The following is a 13,504-nucleotide window of genomic DNA, read 5'->3' as shown; positions in this document are numbered from 1 at the left end:
CCACCGTTTATCCCCCCGAAACAGAGGCGACTGCCCACCGTATATCTCCAGTACAGTTTCTGCAGCTTCTCCTGTGGCCTTCCTCATGTTTTAGGATTTCTTCTTTTAAACATTTTTGTTTCTTTGCGTCTTCTACCATATTTTAATATAATTTTGAACATCTCTGATCCTTCTGTCACAAGCCAAACAGGTGGGAACCACTGTTATAACAGGAAAAGCACAGGTGTACTAACAACATAAATGGATGAATGCTGGCTCACTCCTATGGCTTTCTCATCATTTAATGACACTAATCCATCATTACTGTCATTAGTTACACCTGTGCTTTTCAAAGTCAAGATGTCTGCCATGAAAAACCTCTTGTACCCTTGTACAACACTGCTGTAGAAGCAAAGTATAGATTTCTGGCACAACTTCACCTACTTCCAAGGTGCATGGAGAAAGGAAAAAGTCTAAAGAGGTAAACACTCCAACAACACCTGCAGCATACAGAAGAACATTATTATTAAGCCGACACGTTTCGTCCTCTGGTCTTGGTCATGGATGACCAATAAGAAAGTACTGTTTTGACCTCGTACTACACTGCTATACCTGTACACTATGTCCTCAGTGAGTTTCCCACCTCTGCAGATCACCTGTCTGCAAACCTGTTGCTCATTTGTTCATTGTTTCCTGTGTGTATAGAGGTTGTATTGATGTATTGAAAACAAAAAAAAAGTAAAAAAGAAAAAAAAAGTCATGTTGCAGATTTCTGAAAATGTGTTACTGTTGCCTTGATCTATTCTAAACAGTCCCCAGGCTACAGAAACAAGAGCGGTTTAGGTTAGACTCCTCGTACTCTGGGACTATATTTATTATTATATTATATTATTATATTTATAGCATTTTCCACAGTCACCTTAACTGATGTCTTTAGAAGCTTTTTTTTTCAACTAAGATTTTATAAGTCCATTTTGTGAACCTCTGTGCGGAAATGCACACATATTCCTAACGCAGGGTTATATTAAACTTTCACTTATCGATGCACAACTGGAGGCTTAAGAGGAAAAAAGCATGCAGGTGCAGGCATTAAGACACTTTGTAATAATATGGATGCAACCGTCTTCTTCTTCCACTTATGCTATACTCAGATTCTAATCACTCAGTGTACCTCACAGCAGCAATGCATCATGGTCACTCATCTGTTTATGTTGAGCTGTGACTGGACTGATCAGAGTGAAAATGTTAAACCTCACCAAATTTGACTGTTTTCTTTAATCCCAGTGTCACCATTCATTTATTTTTATGACAACATTACCCTCTCCTGGCTGAGTGAAGTAATACAGCATTGGTCTGACGCTTTATGTTCATTCACATATTTAAAACACAGTATTATTTACATGTGTTTTGAAGATCAAATACTTTCGAAGTTTAATGGGACAATAACTGACAGAATAACCACTGTTACCCAAGTCAGACACTCAATTATTTTATATGAGCAGGTTTTTGTTGCTTTTTTATGATCCATAGTTTCCATTTAGAAAATGAGTTGCCTAATGTATCCGTTTGTCAGCTTCTGTGCCTACAGGTATCACAATGAGAAAATGAGAATTGAAACAGAGAAAATCTCTGTAAAATTCAGGTTTTAGAAATTAGTCACAGCTACAGTTATTCATAGTTAATCATAGCTGCAAGGTGACTCATATCAGCTTGATTAACTGTTAGTTGCATGTTATGTCAGCTATTTAAAAAAGGTCTCTGCACTTTGATAAGTGAATTTTCTCAGCAGGTGCATCAATTACTAAAACTGATATTAAAAAAAAAATGTTTCAGTATAAATCTCCTTTAACCTCCTGTGTGTTGCATTAGTGGCTGAGTGATAATATATCTGATTCAGGATAAATTCTTCACGTCCCATAGCCTGTATGTATAAAGAGAAATGCAGGTGGCATGTGAAATAGCATTTATTTTACAAATATTCTTCACTAAAACTACTAATACTACACTGTAAAAACATTTCGTTGCAAGTAGAAGTCCTGCATTGAAAATGCTACTTGCATAAATGTAAGAATAATGACTAGATTATTATTTCTCATGCATTAATGCGTAAGCAGAGTTGTACTAATGTAGATGTTGAGCAATTTTTTTTAAACCTATTTTAGCATGAGTATGATTATTGTTATAGTTTTTATTGTGGATTCATCTCCCGATATATTCTTAATTAATCCTCGATCATTTCATTTGTAAACATTCAAAAAAATTGTGAGAAATGCCCATCACATACCAAGAGCCCAAACCAACAGCCCACACTTCAAAAGCAGCCTATTCAAAATTAATTAAAGTTTAGAATTAATTAAAAGGAAAAGCAGCAAATCCTCACATTTGAGAAGAGAGCCATGAAATGTTTGGCTTTTTACATGGAAATGACAAAGCATCATATTTTATAAGCTCTTCTAATGTTTTTTGTATGTAAAATTCTCAATTAAGGTAATTAAAGCTGTTAGATAAATGAAGTGGAGCCAAATTTCCCTCCAAATTGTAGTGGGGTAGCAAATATAAAATGGCATTAAAAGTGAAGTAGCACTTACTATGCTCTTTTGGTGCATTTCTTTACCTGATCTTGCACTTCTTGAATAGAAGTAGTAGAAACAGTGCTTGGTATTTACACAAAGGTCTCCTACTGCACCGAAGCTTTGGTGTTGCCCCTCATTTGTGAGTCGCTTCGGTTTAAAAGCGTCTGCTAAATTAGTGAATATAAAAATGTAGATGTAAGTGCAAGCACCTAAAATTTGTATTTATGCATTACTTTTGTAGATGGAGTTAGTTACTTTCCCAGCGCTGATTAAAAAACAAAGATAAACACAAATCAAAGCCCAAATCTCTGGAGGCTTTTGGAGGCAGGACAGGCTGATTTTCAAAGACAACAGGTGAGTACGTTTAATTTAACAGGTCACACCGGTGTTGTCGATGTTCTTTATGTAACATACCTCAGTTGACTGATCCCGCTCCCTCGGACCGCTCCGTGACACAAAACAAGCATCCCTGTCCATTACTGCGCCATCGCCAGTTAGCGTTGCGTTAGCTCGGTAGCTAGAAGAAAGCTAGCTCACGGCACAGGGGGCGAACCACTGGTGCTCCGAAAGGACGACCTAAGTAACGATTTGACAGATTTTACCGAAAGCAAGACATTTTACTCGTAAAGGTCGTGGTGAGTATTTTGTTCCCAGACATTTTTCATTTTTCCTTCCTTTTTCTTTTCTTTTTGGATTTTTTTCAACGGTGTTTTTTTTTTTGCCATTTTGCAAGTGGACAGATCGTAATGTGCTGGCTAGCGAGGTAGCTAGCTTAGCTAACTCGGAGACGCTCGTCCTCTTCAAACATACGAACGCTGCTTGTGGTTTTTAGAAAACACGACGCTTTGGATGCATTTAGCTACAATTTCATCCCATTTTTTAGCTTTATTTTTGTAGCGTTTATTGTGAAGACTTTTCCTTGACGGGACTGATTTGTTTTTGCCAGCCCACCAGCTGCTAACTAGCTAACAGTCTCCTTTTGGTTTAGTAGTCGCAGCTTCATCCTGATCCAGAATTGATTACAGATTATCGACTACACAATTATCAGAATTTTGCAGGTTTTGGTTTTTGCAAGCAGAGGAACTGGTCTGAATGCGGTGTAATTTTTTTTATGCTTTTCTAATGGTGGTCGGCTAACATTAGCCATGCCATCCGGCTTTGAGCCCCCAAGGCTAGCGCAGGCCCTGTGTTTCACACTAAAGCCCGGTGGTGGCGCTGTCGGGGTCCAGGCGGGTGTGTTGTGGATGGTTTAGGTAATTTTTCATGATCCCCAGACTTCGCTTTTCTGGCTCATTCTGCTCAGTCAGCTTGTTTTTTTTTTAAATATGGAGTAGATTTTTCCCCGTGTTTTTTCTTCCGTGATGAAGAGTGATTTTTCTGATTTTGGAAGCTTTGGACTGCCAGTGGCTTCAGTTTTGTTACATAACGTTACAAATACACATTTTAACAATTAAACATTTGTTCATCTGAAAGAGTATGATGGCTGTTTATGTGTATCCAAAATCTACCCACGCTTTCACATTCACTCCTAGGCCACAGGTACACCCATAACCACCATGTAGTCTTTTCAGTAGAAGCTGATGAATGAAAATATTCCGGAATCATTAAGAAACGCATCCCAGGAGGATAACACTTACAGGTTATCAGCAGGTCTTAAAGTTTAAATAAAGGCCCTAGAAGATGCTAAAAGTTATTAAATTTCATTTACAAATGTCCTTTTTTTGCCTGCTGTAGATAGTAACATTAGGTAGAACTTGTTTTTGCTATGTGGTTGAGAGCTGTTGGGGAAACGTTATTCATTTATAAACTATAAGTGAGACTACTGCCACAGTGGATTGTGCATGCAGGGGCATATTTTAGCAAAAACTTCTTGCTTAATTACCACATATCTTGGTTCAGTTCCCATTAATTGATTAATTATAATAAGAATTACTGTTTTATTTAAATCATTTTAGGTCTTCTTTTCCTCTGATTCTCAGTCAGTCTTTGACCAGTGGGACCATGAAAAATAAATTGAATTGCACACTGTGTGGTATATAAAAGGTCTTTAAAAGTCCTGTTTTATTTAATACTGCAGAATCCCTAGGGACACCAAAAATGATTCCTATAAAATTATATATGAAGTATGTATCACACTGCTAAGTGCTAGTAGTGACATCTCTATTTTCAAATATACTTTCCACTCATTTTAATTTGCCCTGTTTCTTAAACTGAGATGGTTTAATCACACTTGCCTTGTATATTTATTGCTCATTAATAATGGTGATACAAATTTCATCTTATTGTCAGATCCTACATGTACTTTTTATTTATATATAAGCAGTCAGTAATTCCTAAGCTGTATAATATGTCACTGACATACCCCCATGTTTGAATATGAAATAACTGACACAATCACAATTATACTATATAGTATCGATTGACAAAACTCCCCTATGCAACTTTCCTTTGACATTTAATAATCTTGCTTATCTAATCATACCTGTCAAGCCAACGCAGTTCATAGTTAAACTTGACACCTTGCATGAGAAGGTTTTTCATGAGATCTTTGATAAGATGACCTGAGTTTTCAGTTTGAGATCTTGAGAGATGAGGTTTAATGGCACATGTAGAGAGGTGGGGTTCAGGTGGATTCTCTGCTGACATTGCTCTCTAAGGGATTCATGTACTCCTGAGCTCCTACAACCATGTTTCATAAGAGCTCCACTAACACGCATATGTGGACCAATTATGGCCTACTCTCTAATTGATGTGAACGTAATGGTGTTGTCTCTTGTGTTTAGTCCCAGGTTTAGACTTATTTTTCTTAAATGTGGATCTCTTCTGTATTCTGTCACATGGCTTATTTTTAATATCATTAGGTATTGCACTTTAAACACGCATTTGGCTCAGGTTGTGGTCTCGAAGAGGCTAGTGTGCCGGTATTTTCAAAGAAATACACACCTTTTTTTTTTTCCCTCTTTTTTCTTTCTCTTTTTTTTTTTTTTTTTTTTTTTTTTTTTTTAGCTGTTACTGTATATTATTCTCGTCACTGACTCCTGCACACACACACACACACACACACACTCCAACCAGGTAAGACTTGGTACAAGATAACCCTGCTCAGTTTGACTGAGGTGTGTTTTCTGTCGCCTCAGTATAAATCGCGAGGGGCGAAGGTGAAGGTCGAGACACCAGCCCAACCAAACTGAACCAGGCCACAGTGTCAAACATCAGACAGACGACAGCCCTGCACACAGACGCTATGGAGTGAGTGATGAATGTTCGGCCCCCTGTCAGCCGGGAGGGGGCGTCAATTGTTGATGCCGCTACTGTTTTTATGTTTTCCTGTATAAGGGCTCCTTTCCCATCTCTAAATTCACACAAGGCTCTAGGTTTCACTGACTACTCACATCCTCCCTTGGCCTTATTAGTAGTAATATATAGTACTGTTAGTTTTAGTAGTAACATGCCCTATTTATTGAATTCTGAGAGCTGGTCAGCTATCAGAAGAGTTTTGCCTGGAAATCCCCAGTGAATATAGATTAGTTTGGTATTGTTGGTGCTTTACTAATTGAGATTAATATATTGATTAGAGCTGCAATGATTGACAAACTATTTTGAGAATCAAATAATTGGTTTAATCAATTTTTTTTTTTTTTTTTTTTTTTTTCAAACAAAATAAATTTACTGGATCCATCTTCTCAAATGTGAGGGTTTTATGATTTGACGTGACGGTCAACTGAATATCTTTGGGTTTTGGACTAATGATCAAACAGCTTTTGAAGGTTTTTGTTTGTTTTATGAATTTTACTGACAGTAAACAAAAAAATTGTTTAATGCAGAAAATAATTGGCAGATTACTTGATAGTGAAGATAAATTTGTTGCAGCACTAATATAGATAGAATACAGTGATACAATGATGATGTGAGACTTTAACTTCTTGGATTTTGGCTATAATGTGGTATAGCTTAAATATTGTCCTCTACTGGTCTCTGCTGGGGCATTCCAGCTATTCCTTTCTGAACATATGCAACTGTTAAATTAAACAGTAATTGTTTCTGTCTGCTTTAGTCATAAACTAATCCCCAGAAACAAAACCATGTACCCCTCAATTTACAACATAATTACAACATGAAAGCACTGACAGACTTTGAGTTAATGAATATTGAGTTATAATTCGGTCAAATTTCTTTTGTATCGCCCACCTTTAAACCCCAAACTCATTAAACTCTTAAGCAGGTGGCGAACCTCACTGCTTAGAAAAACATTGCAAATAAAACTTTAACATTTCTGACAAGTCCCAAGTCCTGATATAAGCCCTTGTAATGTACCATCAAAGCCTTCGAGTGGTTATCAGTCCCTTTTTTGTCACTCAGTTGAAATGAAAGATAGTTACCTTGACTAACTATGTGGCTTACTGCCATCACAAATATATATAATGCCAGTTCAGTGTTGTTCCTTACAATAAGACTTGTTCTTTTAACATACCATAGTCTTTGAAAACTCTTGAAAGTGTAGAAGTTTAGGTGTGTGTTGAAATGTAACTCAAGTTCATCTACATGCCCTGCTTTTTATTTATTTATTTTTTGATACAGCAGTAATGTAAGGAAGTTCAAAAGGCTGTCAGTACTTCACACGGTCATGACTAAAACAGTGACGCCTCTGGTGTCTTATTCAAACTGAGTCTTTGAAATGAAACATACGAGACACTGAAGCCTTTGAATGCAATGTTCAGTAGATTGTGGGATCTTTGTCGTTCAGATGCTTTTTGATCAGGCTAATGCTAACCTCCTTTTCAGCTCAACATGTTTACGTAGCGATGCTAAATTTTACATGTCTTAATACAATGCTGTACACGTCACCTGATAGCAGTACCACCACATCTCGTATACTGGAATCGCTAAAACAAATATCCTGACGGTGAACTGCTGCTGTTACATTTCGGTGCCAGTACTAGAATCGCACATACAGCATACTGTCTGATCGATATATGCTTGAGTTTATTGCAGGCCTCTAACAAAAATGCTTCTTACCAATTTGCAAAGTAATTGAACATCATTTGATTGCTTGTTTTTTAATAGCTTTTGATGCCATCTGAGACAGTTGTATTATTTTTTACACTTGTTTTTCCGTCAATGAGGATTATTTTTATATGGTCTGGACATTATACAGCCACACTTGAAACCTGAAGGCTGCTGACAAATTCAAAGCATCAAAGTAAGGACCAGTTTGGCCGTATGCCTCGTGTTAGTAGAATAAGGGTGACCCATAACTTCCTGCAGTTTTCTCCTTCGTCATCAGCAACATTTAAACATCCTTTTTATTTTTGATTTAACTTTCTTAATTTCCCAGGAAACCCTGCCGTCCATGTGCGCTGTCCCGATTCACTACAGCTGGGGTTTCTCCAGTACTTCACGCAGCAGCAGCAGCAGCAGAAGTTCAGTGGGGTGAATATTATTCATTCATGCCACTAAATCTGGGATTTGTGTCTGTGTCTTCCTGCCAGTCGTTCACCTACCACCTCCAGCCTGATGGCCAGCAGCAACGTCACCAACAAGACCGACCCACGCTCCCTCAACTCCAGGGTCTTCATTGGCAACCTCAACACCCTGCTGGTCACCAAGGCGGACGTCGAGGCCATCTTCTCCAAGTATGGCAAGATCGTAGGCTGCTCTGTCCACAAGGGCTACGCCTTTGTTCAGTACTCCAACGAGAGGAACGCCCGGGCTGCTGTCACTGGAGAGGATGGGAGGATGATTGTCGGACAAGTGCTTGGTAAGGATTCAGTTTCTGAACTTTGGAGTGAAGTCTTAAAAGTTCTTATGATTGTACTTTACATTTAAATGGATCCTTGGAAAAGCGGCTCCTTTTATTGAAGAAGTATTTAGCTGGATAGCAGTTCCCAACCTTATTGGCTGGTACCCCTCAGAATTACTTTGTGTTCCCCCTTTCTAATGTTGGGAACAAAGAGGTCAAGACAAAATGTACAAACTATGCTCATTTATTGCCAGTAAATTTTTCAAGGCTGCATAACTGGCTGAAAAATCTTTAAAACACATCTACTTATTTTCCCTAATTGAATGAATTGAATCTGTAAATGAGCAAATATTTTTCACTTGAAAAGTTGAGCTACTGGTCCATGATGTCTCCTACATCACTGACAAGTCAATTGTGAGTGTCTTGTCTGTGCACTGGAGGCTTCAAGTCAACACATCACACTTCTGTAAGTTGCATATTGAACCACAACTGGGTCCAAACTAGTGGATCTATCAAAGTGGTGCGCACACACACACACACACACACACACACACACACACACACACACACACACACACACACACACACACACAGATTGAAGGTGAACACAGAGGAAATTTGTCCCTTTCAGCAGATCAATATGAAAACAGTGTCACACATTCATCATTCTGTACAGTGAAGGGATATAAGAGTCGTCGGTTAAAGGGACTCGATCTGTGGTCCTTGGCATCACACACTTCATGATCGGTGGTCTGTCTGTCTTTTTTTACCCCCTCAGACATCAACCTGGCTGGAGAACCCAAACCACACAGGTCAAAAACCACCAAACGCTCAGCTGGAGACATGTACAGGTCAGTCATGGTGATAATATTATACCAACACTTAAACTGCAGATGAAATGACACAAACAAGCAAATCAAGAAAACTTTGGCCAGGAAATAAACCAGTGCTACAGAAAAGTACCAGAAATTAAAATAAATCTCAAGCTCACCTGACTTCCTGTTTTTGTTCCTGCAGCAGCAGCTCTTCATTTGACCTCGACTACGACTTTCAAAGAGATTATTATGACAGGTGAGTAAAAATTTTCTGTTCATCTCCCACTTTGAAAAGAATACACAAGGCACACATCCAAAATGATAAATTACATTTTCTCTGTCACTCATGAGTTATTATTTTCCTCATGTCCTGAACTTCTTCCTGTCCTTCTTGGACACGGTACTTTAACAGTCGTCCCTCTTCTGCTTGTGTCTGTGCACAATGCCCACAGTGTTGTAAATGAACAGTAGCAGGTTCTGTTTTTTCAGTTCTTTTCTCGTTGATTGAAATCTTCCATATTCCCCACAGTTGGTTATTTTGTTTTTAATCGCGTTGCTCTTGTGTTTGATGCCAGAATGTACTCGTACCCGTCCCGTGTCCCCGCTCCCCCTCCCCCGTTGTCGCGGGCCGTGATCCCATCCAAGCGCCCCCGGGTCAGCCTCAGCGGAGGAAGCAGCCGACGAACCAAGAGCAGCTTCTCCTCTTCCAAGAGCAGCCAGAGGGCTTCATCTAGAACAAGTGAGTCTCTCCCGCTGCCTCCTGCAACATGTACAAGATTATCGTTATCAGTCCCCTGTTGGAAGATAGGGAAGACAGCACTAACTACAGGATAACAGGATACTGCACAGCTATCATTTTAAAGTCTATTCACTAGTCAGCCAAAAGGATTATTGGCACCATCTACCCCGTTTTGAGTTATAAAGTTGCAGAACAGTTAAAAAACGAAAATCCTGTACAGCCATCATGTCCTGTCTATGTCTAGTGGGTAAAAGGTTGAAGTACCAGGATACGTACCTGCACCTTTTTGCTTTTGATTGATTAGAGGGTGTTGTGTGCTGAAACAGTGAAGTTTTGTTTATCAATCATTTATCAAATAAAAACCCGGGACATTAGCTGGCTCCAGAATCTGCTAGTCAGGGACTAGATCCTTGTATATGAAGTTGAACACTTTTGCTTGATTTGATTGTTATTCAAAATACAAAATAAGCAACAATTATTTGAGTAATTGTAGAGATGGGTTTTGAGTTTGAATCTGGTTCCCAGTCTGCAAAATATAGCTTCAATTCTGAAGCTGACAAATTTCTTATCGAACCTTCGAATCGAACGGCCAGTTACAATTACCAACATCACAGTCAGACAAAGATAGAAAGAAATGATTTCACTATTACATAAAACTCAATTAAAAATGTTGATGGATCAGTCGAGAGTGCTGCAGTCCAGGTTTGATTTATTGACAATAGGCATGGCCTTGAACGCAGCCGAGCTCAGCTTAAGCTTATGTCACGGGACAGTTACGTGTTTGTGTGATTGAACAAGATTGATTTTTACTGTTTACAAGCACCTTCTCTCCATCATACTTGTTGCTCATCCAGAAGTCGTAACAACACTGGTTCTCCCTCCGTTCTCTCTGCAGTGAAAGTGGATGAGCTGCAGACCATCAAGCGGGAGTTGACCCAAATCAAAAGCAAAGTGGACGACCTGCTGGAGAGCCTGGAGCGCATGGAGAAGGACCACAGCAAGAAGTCGGGTATGGGGGGAAACCTTGTATGTTTTAATGAGGAGTGTCTGACCTGCTGGTTTTATTATCTGTAAGGCAAAAACCTTTTTTTTTTTTATGTAAAAGTTCTAAACAAATATTTAACTAACTAGATGGGTTCAAAACTGAAATGACTGCACAGAAAGATCAGATCACAAGTTTAATACAGTGGAAGTCTCGAAGCACAGCCAGCAGACTATCAGAGTTAGACTCATACCCTGCCAGTTTACTTCCTCTGACCTCATTTAATATCGTTGATCATCATTTCTAAACATGTTTCCATGTTTGGCAGAAGCTAAGAGCACAAAAACCGAGCCAGGAGAGGTGACCTCACCACCACACCCAAGCAACAAGAAGGACGACGGGATAAAGAGGGACAGGGAGAGCCAGGAGATGAACGACTCGGATGAGGAGGATGATGAAGAGGAGGGAGACCTGCTGGAGGAGGAAGAGGTGAGACTCCCTCGTCAGATTTGCTGAATTTAACAGAAAAAGAAACGTGAACATGTAAACACAGGTGCAGTTTATTACACAGGGATTTAAGCATGGTTGCCCAATATAAAACAAAAAGAGAGAAAGGAAAAAAAAGGATGCAAATAAACAATCATCCAGTATCTACCCTTTTCTCTCTGTAGACTAAGAGCAGTGAGTCTTTTCTGTGGAGCATGGAGTTAATGCTCCTATAAAAAGGTCCATAGGGAGGTTTTTTTCAATTTGAAACTTGTAATTTGACTTTTTGATGCAACTGTGGTTTATATTTTAGAGATGTTATTAAAGCCCACAATGATACCAAACCTTTGACGTTAGTCAAGTCAACTTTATTTCTAGAGCTGATTTAAACAGCTTGAGCTGCTGTACAAAGGACATTGAAATATACCGCAAACAGAAACAACAACAACAAGGAGGAAATACACAATGACAACGGCCTTAAAGGCGACTGGTTCCACAATTTTGGAGCGGCAAAAGAAGCTCTGCCACCTTGTTAGTTTTAGTCGTGACCGTGGAACAAGAGAAATGAGCTGTCAGATCTAAGATCTAGGAGCTGAGCGCCAGTGAACAGGCTGTAATGGTGGGTCCAGGCCATTAAGAGCCTTTAAAGTAATCAGCAAGGTCTTAAATTGATTTCTGAAGTGAATAAGGAGGCGGTGGAGAGAGTCTATGACTCACACTCAAGTGCCTTTTTTTTTTTTTTTTTTCATTATGGCATTGGTTTAAAACTCTTAGGTTCAGCTCATAAACCTGCTACACCTGCTGCTGTTGTGCCATCGACCTAAGTTGATCACATTCATTTAAGCTCATGTTTCTGATACAAACTGTGCAGGTGAAGAGTCAAGAGAGGGAGGAAGAGGAAGAGGAGGAGGAGGAGGAAGGAGAGCACGTGGAAGGTGACGATGATGCTGACAGTGTCAACGGTGAAGAGGACTCGTAGACTCAGACCACACCGACGCATGCAGCGTACACACAGCTTCCAGTAGGAACTCGGACTCTGTTTTAACACTCATATTGTAGATACGAAAAGCAAACGTGCACACACACACACACACACACACACACACACACAGACACACAAGCATGGTGCACACACATTGTTGTTCCATTGTCCCTAAAGCCGATTTTTTTTCTTTTCTTTTTGTTTTGTTTATTACTTTGGCCAGTTGTCCAGTATCACTGTAACAGGAATAATTAGCTGTAGGTTTTGGTTTGTGTTTTTACTGCGTCGTTACTTGTCTTCAGGAGACGGCAGAAACATGGACTGTTGATGTTCTCAGAGACGACAGCTCGACGGACATGTCTTAATGCGAGGACGGAAATTCAACTACAAAATACCGTTTTTAGGTTCAATGTGTTTGTTTTCCTCACCAGTGAGTTTTTGACCTTGTGTGTCTGTACGTTAATGTCAGTTTTTTATACTATTCAGTTTGAGTTTAACTGTAAAGGAATAAATTGCAATAAAATATTAAAATTGGATACGCCCTTATGTTTGTTTTTCCCACGAACTGCGTTTGTGATGTCTGGGGGAAAAAAATAGTGGGTTTTGTAGTTAAAATGAAACTGAGTAGATGATATTACTGCTCCGATTTCTTTTTGTCAAAAACCAGTTGAGTTTAAGAAGAAAAGAAAGAGCACTTCCTTTTTAGAGAGGGGGTTTAAAAACATTTCATTGAATATAAATCCTTTCAAATCCCTTATCAAATCTTTTTAAAGTAGTGTTTCTGGTGGCGAATGAAGAAACCTGTTAAATGTTAACTTTAAATCTACTGTTTGTATTTCACTTGGCTTAGGGTTAGGTATTTTTTTTTGTGTAATAAAACATGGAACTTGATATTTAAAGGTCTACCTTGTTCTAATAACACATTAGACATCTTCACATGACCAAAATGTTTTACCCGAAATGGATCCGACAATTTTCAGGAAAGAGACCCTGATCGGAGGGGGACCCGAGGATGGTTAGACCTGATCCAACATAAACACAGAGCACAAAGAGGAGCAATACATTAATAACTTGTGATGGGACCACACCAGCCGTGACACCTGTCAACATATTGACTTTCTGACCTGTGAGTACTCTGTAGTCATTATTCGTCAGCGCTCGCACCACATCCATGTTCAAAGTCGATTCTCGCACCTGCAAAGTTTCGT

General features: G+C 39.2%; 1 protein-coding gene across 6 annotated transcripts; it reads left to right on the top strand.

Annotated features, from left to right (window-relative positions):
• Positions 1-3,032: 3,032 nt before the first annotated feature.
• Positions 3,033-12,832, top strand: LOC130178680 (heterogeneous nuclear ribonucleoprotein C). Of its 6 annotated transcripts, XM_056391113.1 has the most exons (10): positions 3,033-3,187; positions 5,690-5,801; positions 8,042-8,310; positions 9,071-9,143; positions 9,310-9,363; positions 9,683-9,846; positions 10,742-10,855; positions 11,157-11,317; positions 12,186-12,335; positions 12,599-12,832. In XM_056391113.1, exons 2-9 carry the CDS (start codon positions 5,797-5,799, stop codon positions 12,291-12,293), a joined length of 948 nt encoding a protein of 315 aa, XP_056247088.1. In that variant the 5' UTR covers positions 3,033-3,187; positions 5,690-5,796; the 3' UTR covers positions 12,294-12,335; positions 12,599-12,832. The 6 variants fall into 6 exon arrangements, with proteins under 6 accessions (XP_056247088.1, XP_056247092.1, XP_056247091.1 ...); XM_056391117.1 differs by having other exon boundaries at positions 9,313-9,363; positions 11,160-11,317; positions 12,186-12,832; XM_056391116.1 differs by having other exon boundaries at positions 9,313-9,363; positions 12,186-12,832.
• The last annotated feature ends 672 nt before the right edge of the window (positions 12,833-13,504 follow it).

The sequence above is a fragment of the Seriola aureovittata genome, chromosome 12 (assembly GCF_021018895.1).
Source record: "Seriola aureovittata isolate HTS-2021-v1 ecotype China chromosome 12, ASM2101889v1, whole genome shotgun sequence".
Lineage (NCBI taxonomy): Eukaryota > Metazoa > Chordata > Actinopteri > Carangiformes > Carangidae > Seriola > Seriola aureovittata.
This window is presented reverse-complemented; position numbering and strand designations above follow the sequence as displayed.